The sequence below is a fragment of the Lagenorhynchus albirostris genome, chromosome 5, assembly GCF_949774975.1.
Source record: "Lagenorhynchus albirostris chromosome 5, mLagAlb1.1, whole genome shotgun sequence".
Lineage (NCBI taxonomy): Eukaryota > Metazoa > Chordata > Mammalia > Artiodactyla > Delphinidae > Lagenorhynchus > Lagenorhynchus albirostris.
The window spans coordinates 134,950,247-134,973,337 of NC_083099.1; the positions used below are offsets into that span (position 1 = coordinate 134,950,247).

General features: G+C 47.9%; 2 protein-coding genes across 7 annotated transcripts; both read left to right on the top strand.

The window, feature by feature from the left end:
• Nucleotides 1-5,359: 5,359 nt before the first annotated feature.
• KCNE2 (potassium voltage-gated channel subfamily E regulatory subunit 2) lies at nt 5,360-5,804 on the top strand. The gene has a single exon (XM_060149450.1). It carries the CDS (start codon nt 5,360-5,362, stop codon nt 5,729-5,731), a length of 372 nt encoding a protein of 123 aa, XP_060005433.1. The 3' UTR covers nt 5,732-5,804.
• Nucleotides 5,805-10,303: 4,499 nt separating this feature from the next.
• Nucleotides 10,304-21,805, top strand: SMIM11 (small integral membrane protein 11). 6 transcript variants are annotated; one of them, XR_009540813.1, is made up of 5 exons: nt 10,304-10,414; nt 13,970-14,072; nt 18,245-18,422; nt 20,729-20,793; nt 21,596-21,805. XR_009540813.1 is itself a non-coding variant. In XM_060150893.1 (5 exons), the coding sequence occupies exons 3-4, from the start codon at nt 14,061-14,063 to the stop codon at nt 18,407-18,409; spliced, it is 177 nt and encodes a 58-aa protein (XP_060006876.1). In that variant the 5' UTR covers nt 10,354-10,414; nt 13,258-13,340; nt 13,970-14,060; the 3' UTR covers nt 18,410-18,422; nt 20,729-20,907. The 6 variants fall into 6 exon arrangements, 5 of the variants coding, with proteins under 5 accessions (XP_060006878.1, XP_060006875.1, XP_060006879.1 ...); XM_060150893.1 differs by lacking the exon at nt 21,596-21,805 and adding an exon at nt 13,258-13,340 and having other exon boundaries at nt 10,354-10,414; nt 20,729-20,907; XM_060150895.1 differs by lacking the exon at nt 20,729-20,793.
• Nucleotides 21,806-23,091: the final 1,286 nt, after the last annotated feature.

A 23,091-nucleotide genomic window follows, 5' to 3' on the forward strand; every position in this document is an offset into this window, starting at 1 on the left:
TCAGTAATTGCCTTTGGATGAAAATTTTGAGCGTTTATTTTTTTAATGGGAGTTTCATGGCAAATGTAGCTAATCATCTGGCTCTATTCCTGTTGTAACAATGGAAGACTCTGCTGCATTTTGTAGGTCCACAGGATGCTAGTGATTCACAAGCTCTCTAGAAAAGAGAACTCTGGATTTGGGGATCAAGTGCATGTTACTTTCCTCATAGCGTCAGATTGTCCTTGTCATGAATTACGCATGTTTGTGACAGGCACAGCTGGAATTAGGGGGTCATTATGTGTCCTGAAGATAGGGCACAATCAATTGATGTACATGGGCTCGAGCCTTGGTCTTGGTCCCGTTTCTTTTGCCCAGTGAGCTGACCAGTCGCAGGAGATGTGAGCAGGAGTTAGCGGGCTTCGTGACCTCTGCTAAGACAGAGCGGGGGCTGAGCAACAGCCTGGGTGGCTTGGGTTTCTAGACTTAGCACTGTGACCTTGGACAGGGGATTTAAGCTCGCTGGGCTGTAGTTACTCGCCCTGCCAAAGGAGCAGACCAGCCTAAAGGATCTCCGGGGGCCCATCCTCTTATTTGACCGAGCAAGAATCATCTATTAAAAATGCCTGAAAATGTAGAACCACACGTGTTAGTTTGAACTAAATGGGACATTGCCAATATCTGACCATTTTTAACCTCTATAAAGGGCAACTTCAAATGGTTCAACAGAACATAAATAATAGTTGCCTTCACATTCCAAGGGTGAGTGCCTATGACGGTATATTCTACTTAGAGGAGGGGCAAGTGTTTATACCAAATGTGGTCAACGGCTATCAGTTAAATAGTTATTCTGGGTAGCAGAAAAGTTAATCTGCTTGTTTTAGCAGAACATCCGTCAATGAAATAGCTTTCACACACTGTAATTTGATTTCTGCCTGTGGACAATGGGCTGCCCAGCCATGCCTCACGCAACAGTGTCCGAATAGTGACCCTTCCTTGGACTCCACTTTTTCAGGCTGGCCAGGGGTCAGCACTTAGGCAGTTAACTCCCATAGGCCCTTTTCAGCTCTGTGATTAAGTGTTATCAGAAAGCACCTCCTGACCTGCTTAGCAGCAGGCCTTTGTCCATATTATATAGAAGAGCTGAACAGATAATCAGTAGTATCAACTCTAACAGGCCCGTGAAGGCTGCCTCGCCCACACCTGGAAACAAACCCAACTCCAGAGGATCTCGGCACTGAAGTCCTTCATCTCAAAGACATTTCGTGGCAGAGATTTTTGATTGGGCTTTAGGGGCCCCAGGAGTCCCCTGAAAGTGAAGGTAGCGCTTCATATGTGCATATGTACAATTTTCTGGGGAAAAATAAAGTCAAATTGTTTTATTTTGTTTTTCAAGGAAGCTAGGGACCCTCCCCTCCCCACAAATGAGTTAAGAATCACTATTGTAGTTTCCAGTTGAATTCTGTAGAACACAGGAGAGGAGCGTTCATTCATTCACCGAACCTGTAATAAAGGTCTGCTATCCGTCAACCCAAGTGCAGTTCCGGGATTCGAAGGTGAATAAAACAATCTCTGCCCTCCAGCAGCTCAGTGCTTATGTCATTTGGAATCAAAGGACTTTCTCTCTAAACATCAGTTTCCTCGTTTGTAAAATGGAGGTACTTGCTTCCATTTTAGAGTGGTTTTGAGCATCCCATGAATAGCACACAATAAATGGGAAAATTGAGGGCAAGCAAGCAAACACACATGACAGTTTGCAGGAGTAACACAGAAAAGGGATCTCCAGCCCATGCTGGGAGGTCGGGGGAAAGCCTATGGACAGGGAGACTGCCGACCTAGGTTTCTGAAACCATAAGAGCAAACCATCTTTTTAAAATGTGTGAGTGTGATGGATAAAGAAGATGTGGCACATAGATACAATGGAATATTACTCAGCCATAAAAAGAAACGAAACTGAGTTATTTGTAATGAGGTGGGTGGACCTAGAGTCTGTCATACAGAGTGAAGTAAGTCAGAAAGAGAAAGACAAATACCGTACGCTAACACATATATATGGAATCTAAAAATAAAATGGTTCTGAAGAACCTAGGGGCAGGATAGGAATAAAGACACAGACCTGCTAGAGAATGGACTTGAGGACACGGGGAGGGGGAAGGGTAAGATGGGACGAAGTGAGAGAGTGGCATGGACATATATACACTACCAAACGTAAAACAGATAGCTAGTGGGAAGCAGCCGCATGGCACAGGGAGATCAGCTCGGTGCTTTGTGACCGCCTGGAGGGGTGGGATAGGGAGGGTGGGAGGGAGAAGGGCAACCCAGGGAAAGTCCTGGAGAAGATCAGTGCTCTCTCCTCTCTCCCTCCGCCCCACTGCCCCTTCCCCTCAATACTTAAAGTGCCCGTCCACATTCCAGCGTGGAAAGCTGGAGCTTCCCTTGAGGCACCCTGTCCTGGATGGTCTTACTAAGCCTCAGAAGATGCCTCTCCTGTGTCCGCTGTGGTCTCTCAGAGCCCTGAACGAACAGGCCCTGGCCCAGAGTTTTCACAGGTGGTGAAAAGCTGAAGAGTCGCTTTGATGAAAGCATTCGCAGAACGATGTTGGCAGTGAGCGTGACCCTGCTGTCCTTCCCCCGTAACACGGGGACTTTACTCCCTCCACTCAGGGGCGCCCCTGGAATTCCAAGCACAGCGGCACAGCCACGAAGGAGATGCATGCGAGGCGGGCAGGCAGAGGAGCTCAGAGCACGGAGGAGCTCGCGATGCGCCCTCCTCTCTGGGGAAACCCAGATCCAAGGTGGCCTCGTGTAGCCCAGTACATGCTGGCCTTGCTTCAGAGAACTGCTGTCCAATGAGCAGAAATAAGTAGACCATTTCCCATCTTGGCAGGAAGAACACGAAGGGGACCCAATTCTCTGCCCTGAGGAGGTCCCCTTCTTCCCCTTCTCAGTTGCCTCGTACTCCACAGTCCCTTGGGGCCTTCCACCAGACCGAACTTCCCTCGTCACCCACCAGTCTTTGCTTTTGTACACTTAGCTCCTCTGGGATTCTTGTTTGTTTTCATTCTTTGTTTGGTTTTTTAGTTGTCTCTGTGTTCTACCCATTCTTCAATTTGGCTTCACAGAAGGAAACTGAATTCTCTCCAGAGGGTGCAGCAGGGGGATATATAAGCTGGGAAAATCACAGTTTTCTTTATTGGATGAAGCTGTGGGAAAGGGTTGGCAGAAACAGAGGGTGAGGGCACTGGTAGGTGAAGTGATCCGACCACGGGAAGCGGGGGGTGGGATGGAATTTTTTGGATGGATGAAACAAGTGTGAGCTCCCCCCAGATGAGTAGACCTGGGCTCTTCAAGGGTTAAGGAGCCAGTGGTGAAGTCTTGACTCGGATTAAAGCCGGTTTAGCTATACTCTTTCACAGTGAACTGTGTTATTTTAAGGGGGAGAAAGCGTGCCTCTGTCACATTACCTGGAAAATATGCTTGGTGAGTACTTTGGGGCAATCTTACCTATTTGTTAAGTTACTTTTCAACCCGCTCTGTTCACACCTGTGACAACTCTCTGCACCTTGCATGGTTGTTTGTTTGCATCTCTCCCACTACACCGAGCTTCCTCAGGCAGAATTCTCATACTCGTCGTCGCTGCACTTCCGATGCCAGCGTGCTCCCGGCACATTCATTTGCTCATCAGACATCCATCGTGTGCCTACTGTGTGCCAGTGTAGTTGGTTTAGTGCCAACATTCACTAAACCAAGGTAGGCAGAGGCGATGTGAGCCCTGCCCTCGCAGACATCATGGTCGAGTGGGAAAGGGGAGGCCATAAGCCAATCATCACACACACACAGCGACATATACACAGAAGCACCACGTGTTGGGAAGAGTGCTTTGAAGGAAAGTCATAAGATGCTATTGGAGGAAAGTGATGATGGGGGTGGGGTTTGAGAGCAGGGCCGGGGTACTTTTCTCAGAAGTGACAGTTAAGCTGGGCCCCAAAGGGTGAGGAGGTAGCAGAGGGAAGAGAAGGGGAAAAGTATTCCAGGTTGAGGGAACAGAATGTGCAAATGTCCTGAAGCAGGAGAAGGTTTACTGATGTGGAGGAAGGCAGGCCAGGAAGACCAGTTGCCACGAGCGGAGAGTAAACTGGGGAGGTGGTCAGGGGCCAGCCAGGCCAGGCCAGGTAAACCCGTTAAAGAATGAGGATTTTATTTTGTGAACAGGAAGGTACTGCATCATTTTAAAAACAGGGGAATGATGTGCTCCCATTTCTCTCTTAAAAAGAGCACACCGACTGCTGTGCAGGGCAGAGAGGGGCAGATGTGACCCTGGGGAGGTAGTTTTGGGGAGGGTTGTATTGCATTGCATTGTATCAGCCAGGTGAGAGATGCTGGTGGCTGGGCAGTGAAAGTGAGGATGGAGAAGAGAGTGGGAGTTGAGAAATACCAATGATCTCTCAGGTTGTTCCTTTTTATCACTTGCCTAAAGTACTTCTTTCAAATATGGAGGCACATACTCATCTCTTTGGTATAACTGGAAAAAGCACTGCCTAGACATAGGAGGTGGAGCGGATTGCAAAGTCTGTCAATGCCCCTTGCAAGCTTCTGACCCATAAGTCTCTGAAAACACAGAACATACATCAGTCATTGTTGCCTTCAGCCGATGTCTGTTGAGTATCTGTTATGAACAAGGCATTGTGCTAGCCATTGTGAGGTGACCGACCTATTTAGAAACAAAGTAATGAATGCAAGATTATTGATGAAAATTTTGAACAGAAGAAAAATATAAGGAAAAAAAATCTGTGAGTATACCATCCACTATTTTTTTTTTTTTTTGCGGTACGTGGGCCTCTCACTGTTGTGGCCTCTCCCATTGTGGAGCACAGGCTCCGGACGCGCAGGCTCAGCGGCCATGGGTCATGGGCCCAGCCGCTCCGCGGCATGTGGGATCTTCCCGGACTGGGGCACGAACCCGTGTCGCCTGCTTCCCTACCATCCACTATTAACACTTTGAACTATTTATTTATCCAGTCTTTTTTCCATTTTCATCTGCATGTATATTTATTCACATATTTAAACTGGGATCGTAATACATATAGTTTTATGTACTCCATTAAACTTTTATTGTAAGATAGCATGAATGCAAACAATGCATCAAGTTAAGCTGGGCCCCAAAGGGTGAGGAGGTAGCAGAGGGAAAAATTTAAAGAAAATGTAAAGAATAACAAAGTATGCACTCACTCAGTCACCAGCCAGGTAAAGAAGAAATAATATTACTTCCCCCCCTTGCATGCCCCTCGCGCCATCCCTTAAGGTAGCCAAATGCAGAAAGAATTCATTTTCTTAAGCTTGTTCATATTTTTTATTCTTTAAATTGCAGCAGGAGGGAAATATGCCTACTTCATCCAACCTGACACAGACACTGGAATATGTCTTCAAAAGGATTTTTGTGACTTACATGGACAACTGGCGCAGGAACACAACAGCTGCACAAGAGGCCCTGCAAGCCAAGGTCGATGCTGAGAACTTCTACTATGTCATCTTGTACCTTATGGTTATGATCGGAATGTTCTCTTTCATCATTGTAGCCATCCTGGTGAGCACCGTGAAATCCAAGAGACGAGAACACTCCAATGACCCGTACCACCAGTACATTGTGGAGGACTGGCAAGACAAGTACAAAAGTCAAATTGTGAACCTGGGAGAATCAAGGGCCACCATCCACGAGAACACTGGTGCAGCGGGGCTCAGAATATCTCCTTGATTAGCGAGAGAGGCATACAGCCAACGTCTGATATGCAAATATGAAGAGACGCCAGTGTCATGGAGCCAATCCAAGTTGCCATGCTTAGAAGACACTAAGTTCCTCGCTCTCTGTTGAGAATTTTCATGGAGATCAGGTGGCTGGTCAACTAAGACAGGGGACACTGCAATCTCAGTGATTTATGCTTGCTCATTGGAGAAGTAATTTATGCTGAAGACCTCTCTTCCTTTCCGTGCAATGTCAATGTCATTTTAATCAATGTCAATAGTGAAAATAAAGCCAGATTGGAAGTAACATGCCTGGGCAGTGGCAGTGGGGTAGAAAGGAGAGATTAACAAATCATTGAATCTTCTTCCGCATGAAACATTTTGTTTGTGACTAAATCAATTTATAAATAACCAGGTGTAGTACCCAGAAGCTGAGGTTCAAAAATCTGTCACTTGCTCACTGGATTGATGTAGGAGCATTTATTTATTAACTCATGAATGTAGAGTCTGAAGTGATGAATGAATAGAACCACGGGGTTCCTTTATGTGTCTTGTTTCCCTAGCATTGAGCTTATTTGGAAGTCTGAAGACAGAACAAACATTTCACAAGGGCAAAGAGTCCACACCAGAGAAATAGAATCTTTAAGAACTACCTGGTGCAACAGAAACATACCTTTTAATTAACATTTAAAATTTCACAGAAAACTTTTAAAAGTCCTTGTTATTATAGAAAAAGTAATAAAACATTGTAACACGGCTTTATAAACAACTCTTTTCACTCAGTTTACTTTCCCTATTTACAGTTACTTATTTCCACTTAGTTTCAAGAAACTTGTTGTCACTTACATACTGAAAGTGGCTGAATTGTTGCTGTCTGTTGAAGAGCTAGACTGTTAACTGCTTAGTATTTTGAAGCTTGAGGTTCACAATATCACAGAATGTCAGGGCTGGAAGACACCTTGGAGATCATAGTATTCTTTTTTTTTTTTTTTTTTCTTTCCAGATGTCTAGAGAGTCTGGGTGCTTTAATACCAGAAAATTAGGCACAGGAAAAAACAAGCAAACAAACAAATAAATAAATAAGCCTAGTCAAGAGTTGGCCAAAGACTGTCAAAACATACTCCTTAAGAAAATAGCCTCTGTGCTTCCTGTTTTGGAAGTTATTTGCTAATGGAAACAGTTGTGTCAACATTAGTCTTGAAGCAACCATGGCTGTAAGGGGTAATTTACAAGAAAGTGCATGTTCAAAGAGCAGGCACACCAAGGGTTCATGGGTTATCTCAGGACCCTTATGAGCGGGTCTGGAACCGAAGGTCGGCACCATGCTGGTTCATTATCCTGTATTAGATTCTTACCGCTGCTGTAACAAATTACCACCAATGTACCAGCTTAAAACAAAGAGATATATTCTCCTACACTTCTGGAGGTCAGAGGTCTGAACTGGGACTCAATGGGCTGTGTTCTTCTAGAGCTTCTAGGGGAGAATCCATTCATTTGTAGACAGGAATCTCCAGTCCACAGATTAGGCGACTTCACTCATCAATTCAATCAAGCGTCATTTAATATCTATCTACTTGGGTCACTGGCCTAGACCCCAGGAGTATAGAGATGAACAGGACTCCCAGAGCTGCAGGAACTCACTCAGTTGAGGCGGAGTCAGACACGTGAACATCAAAACGATATAATGTGACAACGTTATAACAGAGAGCAACACAAAGGGGGCAGAGCTAGAGCTGGGACAGAGGCCCCGCCTACGTCGGGTTAAGGTCTAGAGAGTAGCTGAGAGGAGAAAGCCAATGGCAAGACGGACTTACGGGCTGTAACTTCAGGAAGCTTCACGCCCCCTTACACTCTTCTCTTCCTCCAGCTTCCCATCTACTCAGCCAAGCAGAGCAATCGTGAGCAGAGCCTCAAGTCTCAGGGCACTAAGACAAAATTCAAAACAGGAGTCCTTCTTCAACGTCTTATATAGATTACAAGCTTTGTGTCTTTAGACTGAGATATATACAAGGTCTGTTTCCTAATAACAAAGATGCAATTATGCTAACAGAAGTGTTAAATACAGTTTTGGAGAAAGCCATTCACGTTCCAAGAGCAGATATGGCAAGAGTGGTTTCCCTCCTTAGATCAGAAACCCAGAAATGCTGTACCACACGGAACATTCTCACCAGTGTGCCCAGAGCAGCAACCCAGGCTACAAAATCTCAGCCTTGGGTCTGGATCCAGACAGGAATCCAGGGTTTCTACCATCTGACAATGACTATGTCTTTGACCAAACTCTGGTCAGGCTCCTCTGAGCCTTCTTCTTGACTAGACCTCTTGCCCTATAAACACTGCACATTCTTGGCAAAAAAGATATCATCCACCTCCCCACATCTGAACTAACACTACCATAGTTTCTAACAGCTCTAGGTTGCGTCCCTAAGGGGACCCCAGCCCGCTTTCAAGTGCTTGCCTAAGAAAACTCAATTTACTTTTTGTGCCAGCCAAAACCTGATGGTAGGCAAATCAGCCCCCTGAATCCCTCCTAGGGCAGCTAGTTTAGAAATCTTACAATTATAAATCCTTTGTCTCCCCCTTTGAGGTGTAAATCCTTACCACTCAGAACTGTCTTGTCTCTTTGAGGTGCCAACATTCAAGGAATAACTCTCCCCAACCTGTGGGCACGTTGCTCTAACATGCACCACTGCGGACAGTCATAAAGATGGAACTTTGTTTCTCCTCCAGATAAGCCTCTGTTAACAAACCCAGGTCAGTTGACCAATCCCCTCTGCTTTTTGTAAATTTCCACTTCCCTGACTCTGCTCAAGTGCCTGCGGCCCCAATCCCTCCTTCCCCTTTTAAAATGCCCAGTTACCTCTGGCAAGACAAAGCTGAGTTCAGTTCATGCTGGCCTCTCTCCCCTATTGCAATAGTTGCTTAATAAAGTCTATCCTTAACACTTGAACTGGTGTCCAGCTTTATCTTTGACACAAGGAAACATTAAGGGGGGAAAACCTAGGTTTTCCTAATTAAGTATGTTTTATTATCATCACTAAAGTATATGGGGCCAACATAGATGGTTATCAGTATCAACTTTACTTTTGGGGAATGGGAGAAATGCCCAATGTTTACGAGCATTCTGGGTATACAGTTGCTGCCACTTGCCCCCGTTTGTCACTCCAGCATCAATATCCACCAAACCCAGGCTTGCCACTTTCAACCTGGCAACTGCAAATTCCAGTTCAAACAACTTGCTAGTTTTCTTTTCCACCCCGTTTGCTTTTAGAGTTCCTTCTGCTTGGTCTACTGGCTCCAAATGACCTGAGCCCCATTTACTTCTTACAGCATAGATCAGAAGCGATTTGAAAAGGAACCTATGGACTATAGTGGCTGCCCTGAGAGAGCCTAGCTCCAGATTACCCATAGTCAGACCCCAGCTCTGGAGCTTGCTGGTTTTAAAACCCTGGACAATTTTTTTTCCGGTACGCGGGCCTCTCACTGTTGTGGCCTCTCCCGCTGCGGAGCACAGGCTCCGGACGCGCAGGCTCAGCGGCCATGGGTCATGGGTCCAGCCGCTCCGCGGCATGTGGGATCTTCCCGGACCAGGGCACGAACCCGTGTCCCCTGCATCGGCAGGCGGACTCTCAACCACTGCGCCACCAGGGAAGCCCGATCCCTGGCCAATTTAATCAGTTTGTGTCTCCATTTCCTCATCTGTGAAGTGGTTACAGTCATATTATGTCCTTTATAGGCCTGTTAGGAGACTTCAATTAGAAAATTGCCACAAAGTGCTTAGAACAAAGCTATTTTAGTTACTTTCTCCAGGAAAACTTCACTTGTTGACAGAACTAACCCCCCTCTCCCCAATCCTCCAGTTTGTCCTTTCCTCTGCACTCCCTAACATTTCGTTCTTCACCACCACCAAGATGTCCCAATGGGGTTCGGAGTTAGCCTGCCTGGGTTCAAATCTAGATTTTGCCACTCTAATTCACACGTTGTCTTGCGCCGGCCACATCATCTTCCCTTGCCTCAGTTTCCTCAACCAAAAAATGGCGAGCCAAGCACGTAGTAAGAAGTCTGTGAAACTCCCTCTCGTTATCCTTGAACTGGGTGGGTGGGTGCGGTGGGGGTGGCCAGTCTGCGCCCTCCCGTGCCGCAGGGACTGAGTGGACTCAAACTCCGCTCCGGTTTTCTAAGCGCTTGTTGAATGAAGGAATCTGGGAACCTAGTACCGGGCACCCTACTGCTCCCAAGGGAAAACACACGCATTTTGGACAGAGAACATGAACGCTAAATTTGGAAACTTCTGGGGAGCCACGTGCCCTCAGTCGCACACAGCGAGGAGCGTCCAGGGATGCGAGACGGCTGAGCGGCAGGAGCCCCCTCGACGCCCGCCCTCCGACCGCCGTCTTCCAGCTCAGGTAAGTTCATAACGAGAACCTGCCCGGGTCCAGGCCGATTCCGCCAGGTGACCCACGTCACGGCCCGACGAAGGCCGTCCGGCCCAAAACGCATGCGCGACGAGCGGCGCACCCACCCAGGCGGCCCGGGCCCACTGCGCCGGCGCGAGCAGCGGCGCACACTCCGAGGTGGCCGGAGCCCACTGCGCCGGCGCGCGGAGCGGTGCATTTTGGGACATGTAGTTTTCTCGCGGCATTGTGGGAGTCGTGGTTCGTGTTCTGGCGGCGAGCTGGATCTTCCGTGGCCTGGAGTTGTAAGTGGATGGCGTCCGTGTCTGCCGAATCCTGACCCGAGACCCGGCAGCTCTTTGGGGGCGCTGTGGAGTTCGGCGGCCCGCCCCGCTTTTGCATTTTCTCCGCAGGACGCTCTCCAGCGGGCCCCCGGGGACCGCGGGGTTGACAGCGGTCACGTTCCCCCCCTTCCCCCCGCAGAGCGTCCTGCCTGGCTAGGTTGTCCAGGCGCCGCGAGATCGGCGGATCCGGCGCCGGGGGCGGCGTGTTGAGGCTGGCACGCAGGCCGAGGGGGGGACCCAGAGGTGGTTCCCGCCAGAGAGATTTGGGGGCGAGCGAATGCCCTGGAATGTTCTGTAGAATGGGGGGGGCGGGGAAGCAGTGGTCGCCCTTGGTCCTCATCCTCGGGTCTGAGCGGAGCAGGCGTTGCTCCCAGGTATCGCGGCTGTAGCGGACCCTGGCCCGGCCCTCCGGCTACGGAGGAGCCGAGGCTCAGCCCGTCGCCCTGGGAACCCCGGCTGACCCGGGCGTGGGGCTCAGAGGTCGACCAAGTGATACCCAAGGTTCAACTGGAACCCTCTCCTCCCCGCACCTACCTCTACTTCAGATGACTGGGTGAAGTGTTGGGGTGAAAACGGTAGAGACAGGGAATGAGAACAGCTTCGGACAATTCAAACTAAGGACACAGCCTAATGAGTGGCTGGAATGAGACACCCAGAGACAGACCGACCCTTGGGTGTGTTAGGTGTGCCAAGAAGAAAATTGTGGACTACACATTGTCCATATTGCTGTAATTGGCCTAATCAGAATAAGCCACTGGCTCTTCTGTTTTTTAGGAGAAATCTGGCAAAGGAGAAATCAGGATATTTTTGCAGTGAAGGAAAGAGAACTATTTCTTCCTAAGCCATTGTTATTTTTGGGTTTTAAGCTAAGACGGTGGATAGTTCCAGGGGAAGCTTAAAACATCCTGCACTTCACAGATTTTATGCCTCTCAAAATTGTCCCGGTCTTGTTGGCTTTTGCAGTTCAGCCCTCAGATGCCAGCTGCCTCCTGGTTCTAATATTGCACCAGGTGTACATATGGCAGCAGAGCAAATAGCCTGATGATATTTTTAGCTTTCTCAGTTGTTCTTATTTGCTGAAGTCCTGCAGGGTGCTACAAAAGTGGCTGAGTTGGAGCCTGTAATTTAAGGGAGATGGAGAAAAGTTATCATTTGGAGGCAGTGGGTGGGGATGAGTTTGATTGATTTGCCCTCTCATCTCCCACCCTCAATGCACCCCTTCCACTGCTTTGCAGATGGACTTTAAATATGTTTCTTTCCTAAAGAGATTGAATTTTATCACTCTAGATATGATGTTGAGGCAGCTGCCAGTATATTTTTAGTCAGATTCTGTGATATCAAAGAGAGTGGTGACTTAGGCATTTCAGTGTTGCAGCGTTGTTCTTCGGGTTCTGGTTTTTAAAATGATAACACTTTGGTTTAGAGAGGCTAATGGCTTGCCCCAGGTCACATGCCTTGGCACTGGTGCCACCAAGAATAGAGTCCATTTCTCCTGCTTGCCCAGTGGTGGTGCTTTATACCCTGCTGTCACACGTTGCCCTGGATGCCACTTGCTTGTGTCCTGCAGCTTGACATGTCCATTAGTGGAAAGAGGTATTTATCAGAACAGTTATGGTTGATAATTTGTTCAGTGCTTTTCATGTGCGGAACATGGTGCTTAGTGTTCATGATCCAGTCTTTGAAGGAGAATTTACAGACAAGGGAGCTGAGGCTTAGAGGCCCAGTGACTCATCCAAGGTCACACCGCGAGTAAACATAGTACATGTTTACCAGAGGGCCAGACCCCTGGGCGTTCTTTTTATTTCCCCCATAACCTTTTTGGACCTACTCGTGGTCCTTGACCTTGGGAATTAATATCTTCCCTACTTCAATTCACTGAGTATGTAATTTGGGCTCAGAAAATGTGTGGGGAACAGCCAAACGTGTCTACTTATATCTGCAGACAACTCAGTAAAAGCAGGCGTTGTAAAGATAAAATTTGCACAACCTTAAACATTTTAATTTACAACATGGCTGATTCCTGAGATTATTAGAGATTATTCAAAGTGAAAATTCCAGCAACAGGTTATAACCTGGTAGGAAATATTTCTCCAGTGCAGGGCAGAATCTGCTGCTACTTAAAGACAAACAGGCCATTTATACGTGAAGATAATGCACACCTTCAGTCATGGTCATCGCATGTAAACAGATTTATGGTGTAAATTCCTGTTGTTAGCTTATCTGACTTTGAAAAAGTCACAGGGAAAACTTGGCTATCTTGTGCCAACTGCTAGCTTGTTTTCAACATACTATGACCTTGAGTAAATGAGGTCTGAACTTTTTCTATTTAGATGTTTTTGTAAGTGAAAGTTTTTTTTTTTTTTTGTAAGTGAAAGTTTTAAAAACCATCTTCCCTGAAGTTTATCTCATCAGCCCCATTCTAAAGGCCTGTGAAATTTTCTGCTTTCTTGATTCTAATTGTAAGTACATTTAAAGAGAAGCATCCGCATGATTTTTTACAGCAAAGCTCTCTGTCTGCATTAGGATAAGACTCCGGAGCCGCACTGGATGTGTTCGAATCTCAGTCCCCACCGTGACTCTGGACGTGTCACAGAAACTTTGTTTCCTCATCTCCAAGGTGTAGACGGTAAACTGCACCTCATGGGGCTGGTGTGAAGACTAGCTGAGTTAACGCATGTAGTGCACTTCAGCACAGCCGGGCCCAGTAAAGCGAAGCTGTGACTATTATGCTGAAAGTCGCCAAACTGCAAGAAAAGTAGGGGCCCCAGAGCCCATCTAGTTGACACCCCCATCTTCACTTGCAGATGGGACGGAGGCCCCCAGAGGGAAGTCACTTACCAGAGTGTGTAGGCTCTTCATCCAGAGCTCAAGTCTTCTGACTCTTGGGGTATGTGTCGTATTCTAAAAATAGTGACGCAGGAGGCCTCAGAGCAAATCCTGTGCTCCAGCCGTGTCCCTGCCTTGTCACCTCCTGCCTCACCTTCCCCTAGGTCTCCCTCACGTCTTAGAGGGAATTCTCGATTTGAATGGCTTTCTTAGGATATTGTTTTCCCCATCACTGATTCCCTTCCCTCCAGATATTTTAAAAAGCCAAGATTACCTGAATTAACACTCAGAGGACCTGAGAAATAAAATGACACTCATCCACAGACCAGCTCTCGTTCAAGGCAGGGCGTGGGAGGAGGAACAGATCCTGGACCTGGGCTCCTCCGTCTACAGATGAATGGAATGGGAGCCTGCGTCCCCTCAGGAGCAGCGCCGCCACCTCCGCTTGGCTGTGCTCCCTTCCCCAGTGAAGAGCTGCTAAGGGCATCCTCCCGCTCAGCAAGAGCTCGACCCTCACCCAGGCCTTCTGCTTCCCAGCAGGCTCTGGTCCCCTTGCTGGGGACGCTTACCCTCCTCTCTGCAGAGCTTGCCGTCTTTGTTCATGGGCCTTCTCTCCGTGCAAGAGAAGTCTGCCTAAGGTGGTCTGCTCTAGAAAGCCCACGCTGACCTGCTTCTTCTCTTCCCCACCAGGACAGTGAGACCTGCCGCTCCGGCCCCCTCTCCAACTTGCCTGAGTGGAGTGGCCCGCACTGACCAGGAGGGAGCTCTCAGTTGGCCCAGCATGAACTGGAAGGTAAGAATACCATTAAACATTGATGGCTTGGGGTTTTTCCTTCTCCTGCTCGTAAAAATTCAGAATAGTAGTTCTGTAGGGATGGGTTGATTAGGAAGCAAGAAAAGAAGGAAAAAAAGTAGATTAAAGCAGGAATCATAATAGTACATAATATTTTAAATGAAGACAGATAAACGTACATTTATGTGCCAGGCTTCTGGAGGAAGGCTAGGCCTTTTCTTTGAGAAAACATCAACTGCCCTCAGGTCTGCCTCACTTTTCTTGCAAAAAACATGCCTTTGAAGTTTCACCTATAATTTCACACTTTGGTTTCTTTAAAGTGGATGACTAAGATCTGTTGAAGCAATCTGCATACACGATCTTTCCTGATTTTTATGCTCTGCTTCTCTAATCTTTTACATTTGTGTTGCCAACAGTGGCATTTTTTTCCAGTTCAAATTGAGTCTTTCAAAGCATGCAACTTAGTGTTCATGGAAACAGCCTTTCCTTTACACAGTCATAGTTCATGAGTCTCGTGTTTAAATAAATTATCTATTATCACATCAAGTGCTACTTAAGTAAACAGGCTGCAGAATAAACACAACTGACCCCTGTAAAACCTTAGATGCAGTTGGTGGGAGCAGAAGCTCAAGGGCAACCAGAGAGTTTCCTGTTAGCCGCAAGCATTCAGAGGGCTGTGGGCACAGTCAGCACGTCTTGGAGAGGGAAGGGGAGTGTCACGTTACCTCCCGGAAGGAGATGGAATGGGGTAGGTTGGAGGTTGGCTAAGAGAGCAGTCACGAAAATAGATGCTTCGAAAAGGATCAAATCAAATCAAAATCATGTATCGTCTCACTGTCCAGAGATGGCTCCTATGAACAATTTTGGTGTATTTTCTTCCCGTGCTTTTTCCACATATATGTGTAATGTGTGTATTTTCAAACTCATTGTATGTATTTTTTCAATTATCATAAGCATTTCCTTGTTCAGAACAGCCGCTGGCTTTCATCGCAAGAAGTGGAAAGGTCTGGAAGCGGGATCAGGGAGGCGGGAGAGTACAGACCCCCCTCCTTCCCCAGCTCCATGGGGCTTGGGGGGCCCTGCGGGAGGGCTCTGGGGACTGAGCCTGGTTGAGATTCAGCAGTCGGAGTGAGCATTCTGGGCAGGGCTTGGAGATGCGGGAGCGTTTGTTTCGCCTGTGTTGGGGTTCCAGCGCTGCCAGTAGAAAGGCTGGGAAGGAAAGACAAGGCAGTAAGAGGGTGTGGGGTAGGGGAAGCAGAGAGCAGTGTGGGGTGAGATGTAGGGAAGGCTTTTTAGCCTCTGCAGAGCCTGACGACAGGCGGTAGCTGGTACCAGAGGCCACGTCAGCCAGCGAGGGTCAGACCGTGTGCTTGGTGCCGCGAGGCCGCAGCGTGTAGCACGACCACCATGAGGACTGGTTAAAATACGGATGTGGCCCCATGCCCAGAGTTTCTGATTGCGTAGGCCTGGGGTTAGTGAGTTCCCAGGGGATTCTGATGTGTACCGGTGAGGCGCTGTGCAGAGAAAGTTTTCTTTTTAATTGTGGAGTGACATCGACCCACTTGACTACCCAGGCCAATCCTGCTTGTCCCAAAAGAAGTCCTTTCCTGTGTCAGGAACAAAATCTGCCCGTACCTTCCCAACTTCGGGCAGACACACAGCTCCAGGCCTACCAGGGAGCTGCTTCATGTTTAAAGGGGGGGCGCCCTTCCTAGTAGTGTCAGAAAGGAATGGCCTCTCCTGCCCTGATTGCAGTGACCCCCCAGGAGGTTGAAGGATTATGGAGGCCCCGGTGAATCCTGTGCTTCCCTTTCTAGCTCGGTCGGCCTGTGGCCATCAGCGACAGTCAGCCCTACTTGTGTATTAGTACCTTAGCAACAGAGTGTGTTTAAAAAGTCAGTCATTCTCATGACACAGGTATTGGGATTTTGTTTAGAAAATTGTTATAGATCTAATCCACCCAGGTATATTTTACTCATTTACTTCCTTGAAGATTTGCAGGTTTGGGGAGTTAACGTGAGGGGTTTGTTAGAAGGAAATCAGAGGAGGAGATTTAACACGACTGAAGATTTAGCAAAACTGTCCAAGAGTGTTGCAGGAACAGGGGCCCTGAAACCTTTCACTTTAGCCCTTGTGGTATCCTTGACCTCCACTGCCACTGCCCTGCCCCTTCTCAGTCCCGAAACTTGTGCCTCTTGTCACCTTCTCTCCACAGCCTTTAAAAAGAAAGTAAATACTGAAACCACTTACCTGGGTCCATTTGTTGTTGTGTTTCCATTTCAATGGGTTTCTAACTTCTGGTTGCAATGATGTACATTCCTGTAACTGCCACAGCTAAGTTTTGGGTTTAGGTCACGGGAACCATGGGCTGTGATGGGGGCTTGGTTATAACAGGACTCCAGAGGCTCTCCCATAGAGATTGAGAGAATTGGAAGAGGGTAACTTTTGCCAGAGCAAGCCAGTGTTCGGTTAGCCCGGGAAGTCCTAGTGGACGTAAAAAGAAGTTTATCTCTCCAAACTGGTGGTCTTTGCCTCCAGGGAGGTACAATTTAGCAACCTTTCCTTTCTCAGCTGGCTTGTAAACATAGAGCCAATCCTCGTCCCTAAAATGTGAACCTTCAAGAAAGTAGATGAGTTAGAGGGTTGCTGGGGGAGGTCGGGGAGATTAGCCATAGGTCTGAGGCAGGAAGGACCTGGACACCACATCAGTATTCTGAGCTGCTTCTGCTCGTCAGGATAAGAGCTCTCACTGTTGTAACATTTTTAGTCTTTTACACTGTGGCCAGTGAGCGTTCTGAAGTGCATATGATGTGCGTATTCTTTACCTTAAAATGATTTTGTGGTTGAAAACCATTATCTAGTTACTCAGGGTGTTCTTGGGACATAATTTGTTGATTTCATTAATTCCACTACATTAAAATCAAGAATCAGTGGAAGGACAACTGGCGTAGGGGTTGGAATGTTCTGTTCCAACTCTGGCCTCCTCGTGAATTAGCCGTGTAACGTGGACGGGCCTCTCAACTGCCCTGAGCTTTACTCTCCTCGTTGGTAGAACAAGGTGTAGACCAAGTCGTCTTTAAAATCCTTTCTAGCCCTCCACGTCTGCGAGCATACTCTTCTCAGCTAAAGGTTTCACTAACTAGTTTCAGATGAGCTTCAGTTAAACCATTGGAGGGAGGGACTAATGCACTGTCCGTCGCAGAGTCTCATTATACTCGTGCTGCGTATAATAAGTGATGTTTGGCATTTAACCTAATGGTTTCATTGGACTAAATCCTACCTCGTCCTCTAGAATAATGATCTCTCGACGAAGGCATACCTTTTCACTTTATTTGGGAAGGAATTTTTAATCACACAGAAAGCCCATAGTTATCACTCAGGTCATACTAACCATGTTTACAAAACTAGTGTAGTATTTGCCTTGAGATACTTGTGATATACAGAATTTCATAATAAAGCCTGCTAGTGCAAAAAGTGAGTAATTCCAATCCCTAATTATTCCCCAGACTTCATTCTAGCCAATGGGTTAAAACTTCCCTCCGACAGGAAATTATAGGAACAGTAAACAAGTAGCTAAGTTTTAAGTTTTATTGTATTTTATTTTTATATTTATTTTATCTTCAAATACCAGTGCTAATGAGTAGCTGGAACCAAGAGGAAATCACAGCATCCTATAAGGGTGGAGAATTCAGAAGGAAGGTTTGGTCCAGCCTCCCTTTGCAGGTGAAGAGGCAGAAGCTCAGGAAAGTCGAGTGACGGACCCAGGTTGCACGGTCTGTCAGTGGGTCAGTCAGTGGCAGAGCTGGGCTGGGACCGATCCCCTGGCTCCGGCTTCTCGCACTGGACCGAGCTGCTGCCTCAGACGCAGGGGCCCAGGTGATCGGCAGAGTGCAAGGTCAGGTTGTGAGGGAGCAGAGTTATGACATCTGCAGGCCACTGGTGGTCCTCTCTGTGAAGCCAGCAACAAGGGAGTGATGAAGGGCACCTAAAACTAGACTGTCAGTGACACGGGGACAGGGACCTTGTCTGTCCTGCATCAGTGAAGCTCTAGCATCTAGTGTAGTGCCTGGTGCATGATAGGTGCACAGGAAATGTGTGTTGAATGAAGGAACATGAGAGAAACCTTCCTTCTCAATTATAGATCATCTAGGATCGTTTCTTTCCTCTTTAAGGTTCTTGAACACGTGCCCCTGCTGCTGTATATCTTGGCAGCGAAAACATTAATTCTCTGCCTGGCGTTTGCCGGAGCCAAAGTATACCAAAGGAAAAAATTGGAAGCAAAACGGCAAAAACTGGAAGCTGAAAAGAAGAAGCAGTCAGAGAAGAAGGATAACTAAAGGGAAATCAAAGGTACTGGGACTTTGCAAATGCAGACTGCACAGGGGGTTAGGGCGGGCCTGTCCTTGCATGTGATAGTTCAGGGAATTCTGGATCCCTCAGTCTGAAGGCTGTGGGCGAGCGCGGAGCCCCACCTGTCACAGGAGGTAGAACAGCTGTGTATAAGGTGCGGGCTGCAGGTCCTGACCCTCAAGCCCCGTCTGCTGGTGAGCCGCAGGGCACACCTCTGCTCTCAGCCTGCGCAGGTTCCCCCTCGTTGGGAGCAATGGTGCTTAACAGGATTTGGGTCACAGGACTCTTGAGAATTTCATGACAGTTGTGGACCTTCTCCCTGCAGAAGCTCACATACTAGAAACACCTAAATTGTACATAAAATTGCAGACAGGGGTGGGGAGGAAGTGGGGTCACAGGACATTTAAGACCCCTGCGTGTACCTAAGATTAAGAAGCCCTGCTAACCTCAGGATAATGACTCCTAGGTATGGCATATAAATCCCTTCCCGGTGTATCCTCACCCCGGTCACGTTTGCCCCCTTTGCTGCCCCTCTCTACGCTCCTGCAGGCCATTCCTTGACCACGATAGACGTTTGTGCCCCTTGGCCTTTGCTGGTCGGTCCCCTGGCCAGAGGGCCTTCCCGATGACCGCCTCACTGGGCACAAAGTCTTCCTCATTGTTGTAGCCCAGTGCCTGTCCCAGAGCGCAGGGGGTGCCCAGAATGTGTTTGTTGAGTTAAGGCACCAGGAAGTTATTAAACACCCACTTACAGATCGAACTTAGGACAATTAGCAGTTTCCTAAATTCTGTTGTGCTCACCCAGTTTCATGACTTCTCAGGTTGAGTTCTATGCTTTTCTCTAAAAATTAGAGGATTCAAATATGATAGCAGGGAGTTCTAGATCAGTGGTTTCCAAACCTGGCTAATGATCAGGATTTGCCTGGGGTGCTTGTTAAAATGCAGATTCCCAGGGTCCAGCCTCAGAGAGATTCCATTCTGCCTGTGGTTGGGTCTGGCATCTGTTCTTTTGAAAACTTTTTAGGTGATTCTTGTGCTGTCTTCTCAGCAACAGGTCACTGTAGGAACCACTGTGTTGGTGACCTCCAAAACTTCTGTCCACTCTGAGACAGACTTCTGTAGACGTGAATTCCCTTACAATACTCGTAGACTTGTTGAGGCTAAAAAGCATACTTATGAGTAATAATTGTCATAACGTATTGAATGATTGTTCTGGGCTAGCATTTTGCTGAGCGTTTCACATACAGCGATGTTACTGACCAATCCTGACGGCCCTGTGTGGTCCATTCAGATTGAAAAGTAGCCCCCACCGTACATGGTGAAGAGCAGAACCAGAACTGAACCCAGGTTGAACGTTCAACCCCAGTGTGTCCCTCCCGGTCACACTGTGTCCTGGTCCTGAATGCCGAGTTCAGGGAGGGAGCTGCGGGAAGCGCTCAGCTCCTGTTTCTCACCCCAGGGGAGGAGACCGTCCTCTCACTGGTCCTTAGTGAGCTGGATGCCCTGCCAGGCCAAAGAAGTTATTGTTATGAAATCTTGCCTTTTTTTAAAAAAAAGATGTTTTGGGGGCTTCCCTGGTGGCACAGTGGTTGAGAGTCCGCCTGCCTATGTAGGGGACACGGGTTCGTGCCCCGGTCCGGGAAGATCCCACATGCCACGGAGCGGCTGGGCCGGTGAGCCATGGCCGCTGAGCCTGCGCGTCCGGAGCCTGTGCTCCGCAACGGGAAAGACCACAACAGTGAGAGGCCCGCATACCGCAAAAAAAAAAAAAAAAAAAAAAAAAAAAAAAGATGTTTTATTGACTGAAATTCATGAGTCGGCACTAGAGGGGGAAGAGGGAGCACTTCAGAATCGAAGAAGGTGAGGGAAGGCAGTTTCCCTTGAAACGCTGACTGGATTTCTAATCCACAGAGTCATCATTTTGTGTGTTAACCGCAAAGAGAAAGAAAAGACGAGGTGCGAGGCCCTAAACGCTTCTTCCTTCCCACAGACGTCAGTAGAGGCCCGTCAGTGAACTGGGAGGGATGGCTTGTCCAGCTGAGCCTAGAACTGACCAGGGCAGCCCGTTTCCCCGTCCTAGGCTGGCAGCTTATCAAAGCTTGGCCTGGAGCCTTGTTTTAAACGAAAGGGATTTTTTTTTTTTAGATGAAATTGTGATGCTAAAACTTCATTCCTTAATAGATATGCTTCAGTGGTTTCTGTTTAAGTGTAAATGGCTGAACATAAAGGTTGATGCTGAGCGAGTAAAACAATCCCTCTTACTCTGTGAGACATTTCATGCTTCTCCCTTTGGTCTTCCTTTCTAGATTTTGTAATTTAAATGTCAGCTTGAGTGGACTCCGGCTGAGATGAAAGATTTAATTATTGAATGGTATGTCAGAAGATAAACTCCCAGCCTATAGTCTAACTTAAAACGATGTGAATTTTTCTGTGCTTTTAAAAGAACCAGTATTTTGTTTACTAAAATAAAATACCTTTGTAAAAAGGGTGTCTCCGGTCTTTGGAATAAACCAAAGTAGGTGTATGTCTCTCTCTCCTCCTCCCTCCCCCTCCCCTCCCCCTCCCCCTCCCCCTCCCTCTCCCTCTCCCTCTCACACACACACACACACACACACACACACACACACACACCCCTCTGTGTAGTGAAAGGAGGGAATTTTGCATTTCTAGCATCTCCTAGCCGTGGGTACCAGATCACAGGTGCACCTCCACAGACGACGGGGCCGTAGCTGTCGCATCAGCCTGCTGTCCCTCACCCACCCCTCCAGCCCTCTAACCTGCTGCCCTAGTGCCTACGCTCCTTTCCTCCTCTTTCTCTCCTCCGAGCACTTTGGCTCTTTCTTGTGTTTTCATTGTTGGGGGGAGGGGCTGTTCGCTGCTCCAGGAGCATTGTGCCTCTGCTGACTCGTGAGGTCCCTGCAGGGAGGGGTGCGGGATGAGACCCTCCTGTCCCGGAGGAATTGCCTGTTTGTGAGGAGGAAAGAGGATCCCAGGTGTGCTTTGTCCTCTCCCCACCAGTCTGCTTGTTCCGATTTGCTGATAAGAGATGAAGGGCGGGACATGCTCAGCAGACTGTAATATTTGAGAGGAGTGGGGTCCATAAGTCTTTTGACTCAGCCCCTAACCGACTGAGGTCTCTATTAAAAGGTTCTTGTTTTTTCACTTCTCTCTAGATACCACAGAGGATGGGGAATGAGGCAACAGTAACCAAAGCCACAAATATGGTGGAATGTTTGGTCTCGTTGCAGGCAGCCACGTGGAAAATCTGCGCGAGGGCATGTTAGTAGATACTCCCCCTACCTCCCCCCTGCCCCACGCCATCCTGGCCCAGGTTGGCAGAACTTGGAATTTTAAGCATGAGGAATAAAGGGAATTATATTTTTCTTAAGTTTTACTGTGATTGCTGGCTGCTCCTAATCACAATTTAGAAAACAGAATTTACACAGAATCAAAGTTTTGAATATAGGAGACACTGACTCTACAAGCTACAAATCCCAAAATAGAAGGGGACTTGCCCTCATGCTCGCACCTCAGCCTCCCTGCAGGATGCTGCTCTGGCCTTTGCCTGGGAGCCTCGCGGTGGCCTGGGTCCTGTGCGGCAGGAGCAGATGACCAGAGCAGAGGTGAGATGCAGCCTGGCACCCTCACTTCCCTGACCTGCTCAGGTAGGTCCAGAACTGACCCTGGGCCATGGCCTAGCCTCCTGCCTTTGTCAGGGCGCACTCTGCCACCTGGCGGGTGACCCCCCCACCCTGCTCTAGGCTCCTGCGCTAGGGCCTCGGCCTCTGCTTCCTCACCTCTCTGCAGGATGAGGGCGTCATGGGCTCCCAGCACGCCTGGCATCACACCCACTACCTCTGGGCACCCTTTCCTCATATGAACTTACAGCTATGTGCCTCGTAAATCCCGGGGCAGGGGATGAAGAGTGGCCTTGGCTTTCCACGGAGACCCTATGCCCATCTAGTAGAGGTTCAGGTTTATTTTAAACACAGGTGTGTTTCTAGGCTTTGGGATTTAGAACTCAGTTTTGGAATTGGTGGAACATCTGGCCGTCTTCTTGGAAAATTCGGTAGCAGATCATCTAAGGATAGGAATAAACCATTGACCGCACCCACGGGTTTTCTGTAAACGGTGTTTTGGGGTTTAAGTTAACCTTTCTGATACTCTCTTCTTCCACTAGGGGGAGATAATCACTATAGTAAGTCCCCTACATACGATCGAGTTCTGTTCTGAGAGTGCGTTCGGAAGTTCAATTTTATGTGTACGTCCAACAAAGTTAGCCTAGGTACCCAACTAACACAATCGGCTCTATAGTACTGTACTGTAATAGGTTTATAATACTTTTCGCGCAAATAATACATAAAAAACAAACATGAAAACATTTTTAATCTTACAGTACAGTACCTTGAAGAGTACAGCAGTACAGTACAACAGCTGGCATACAGGGGCTGGCATCGAGTGAACAGGCAAGAAGAGTTACTGATTGGAGGAGGGAGAGGAGGTGGGAGACGGTAGAGCTGAACGGTCGTCAGCAACAGGAGACGGAGGGCAAGCTGCAATGTCACTCACGCCTGACGCTGATGGCTCAGGTTCTGGTTCCTTGCTGGAACCAGATGCACGTTTGCATCTTTGAAAGTTTGAAACTTGAAGGTTTGTATGTAGGGGACTT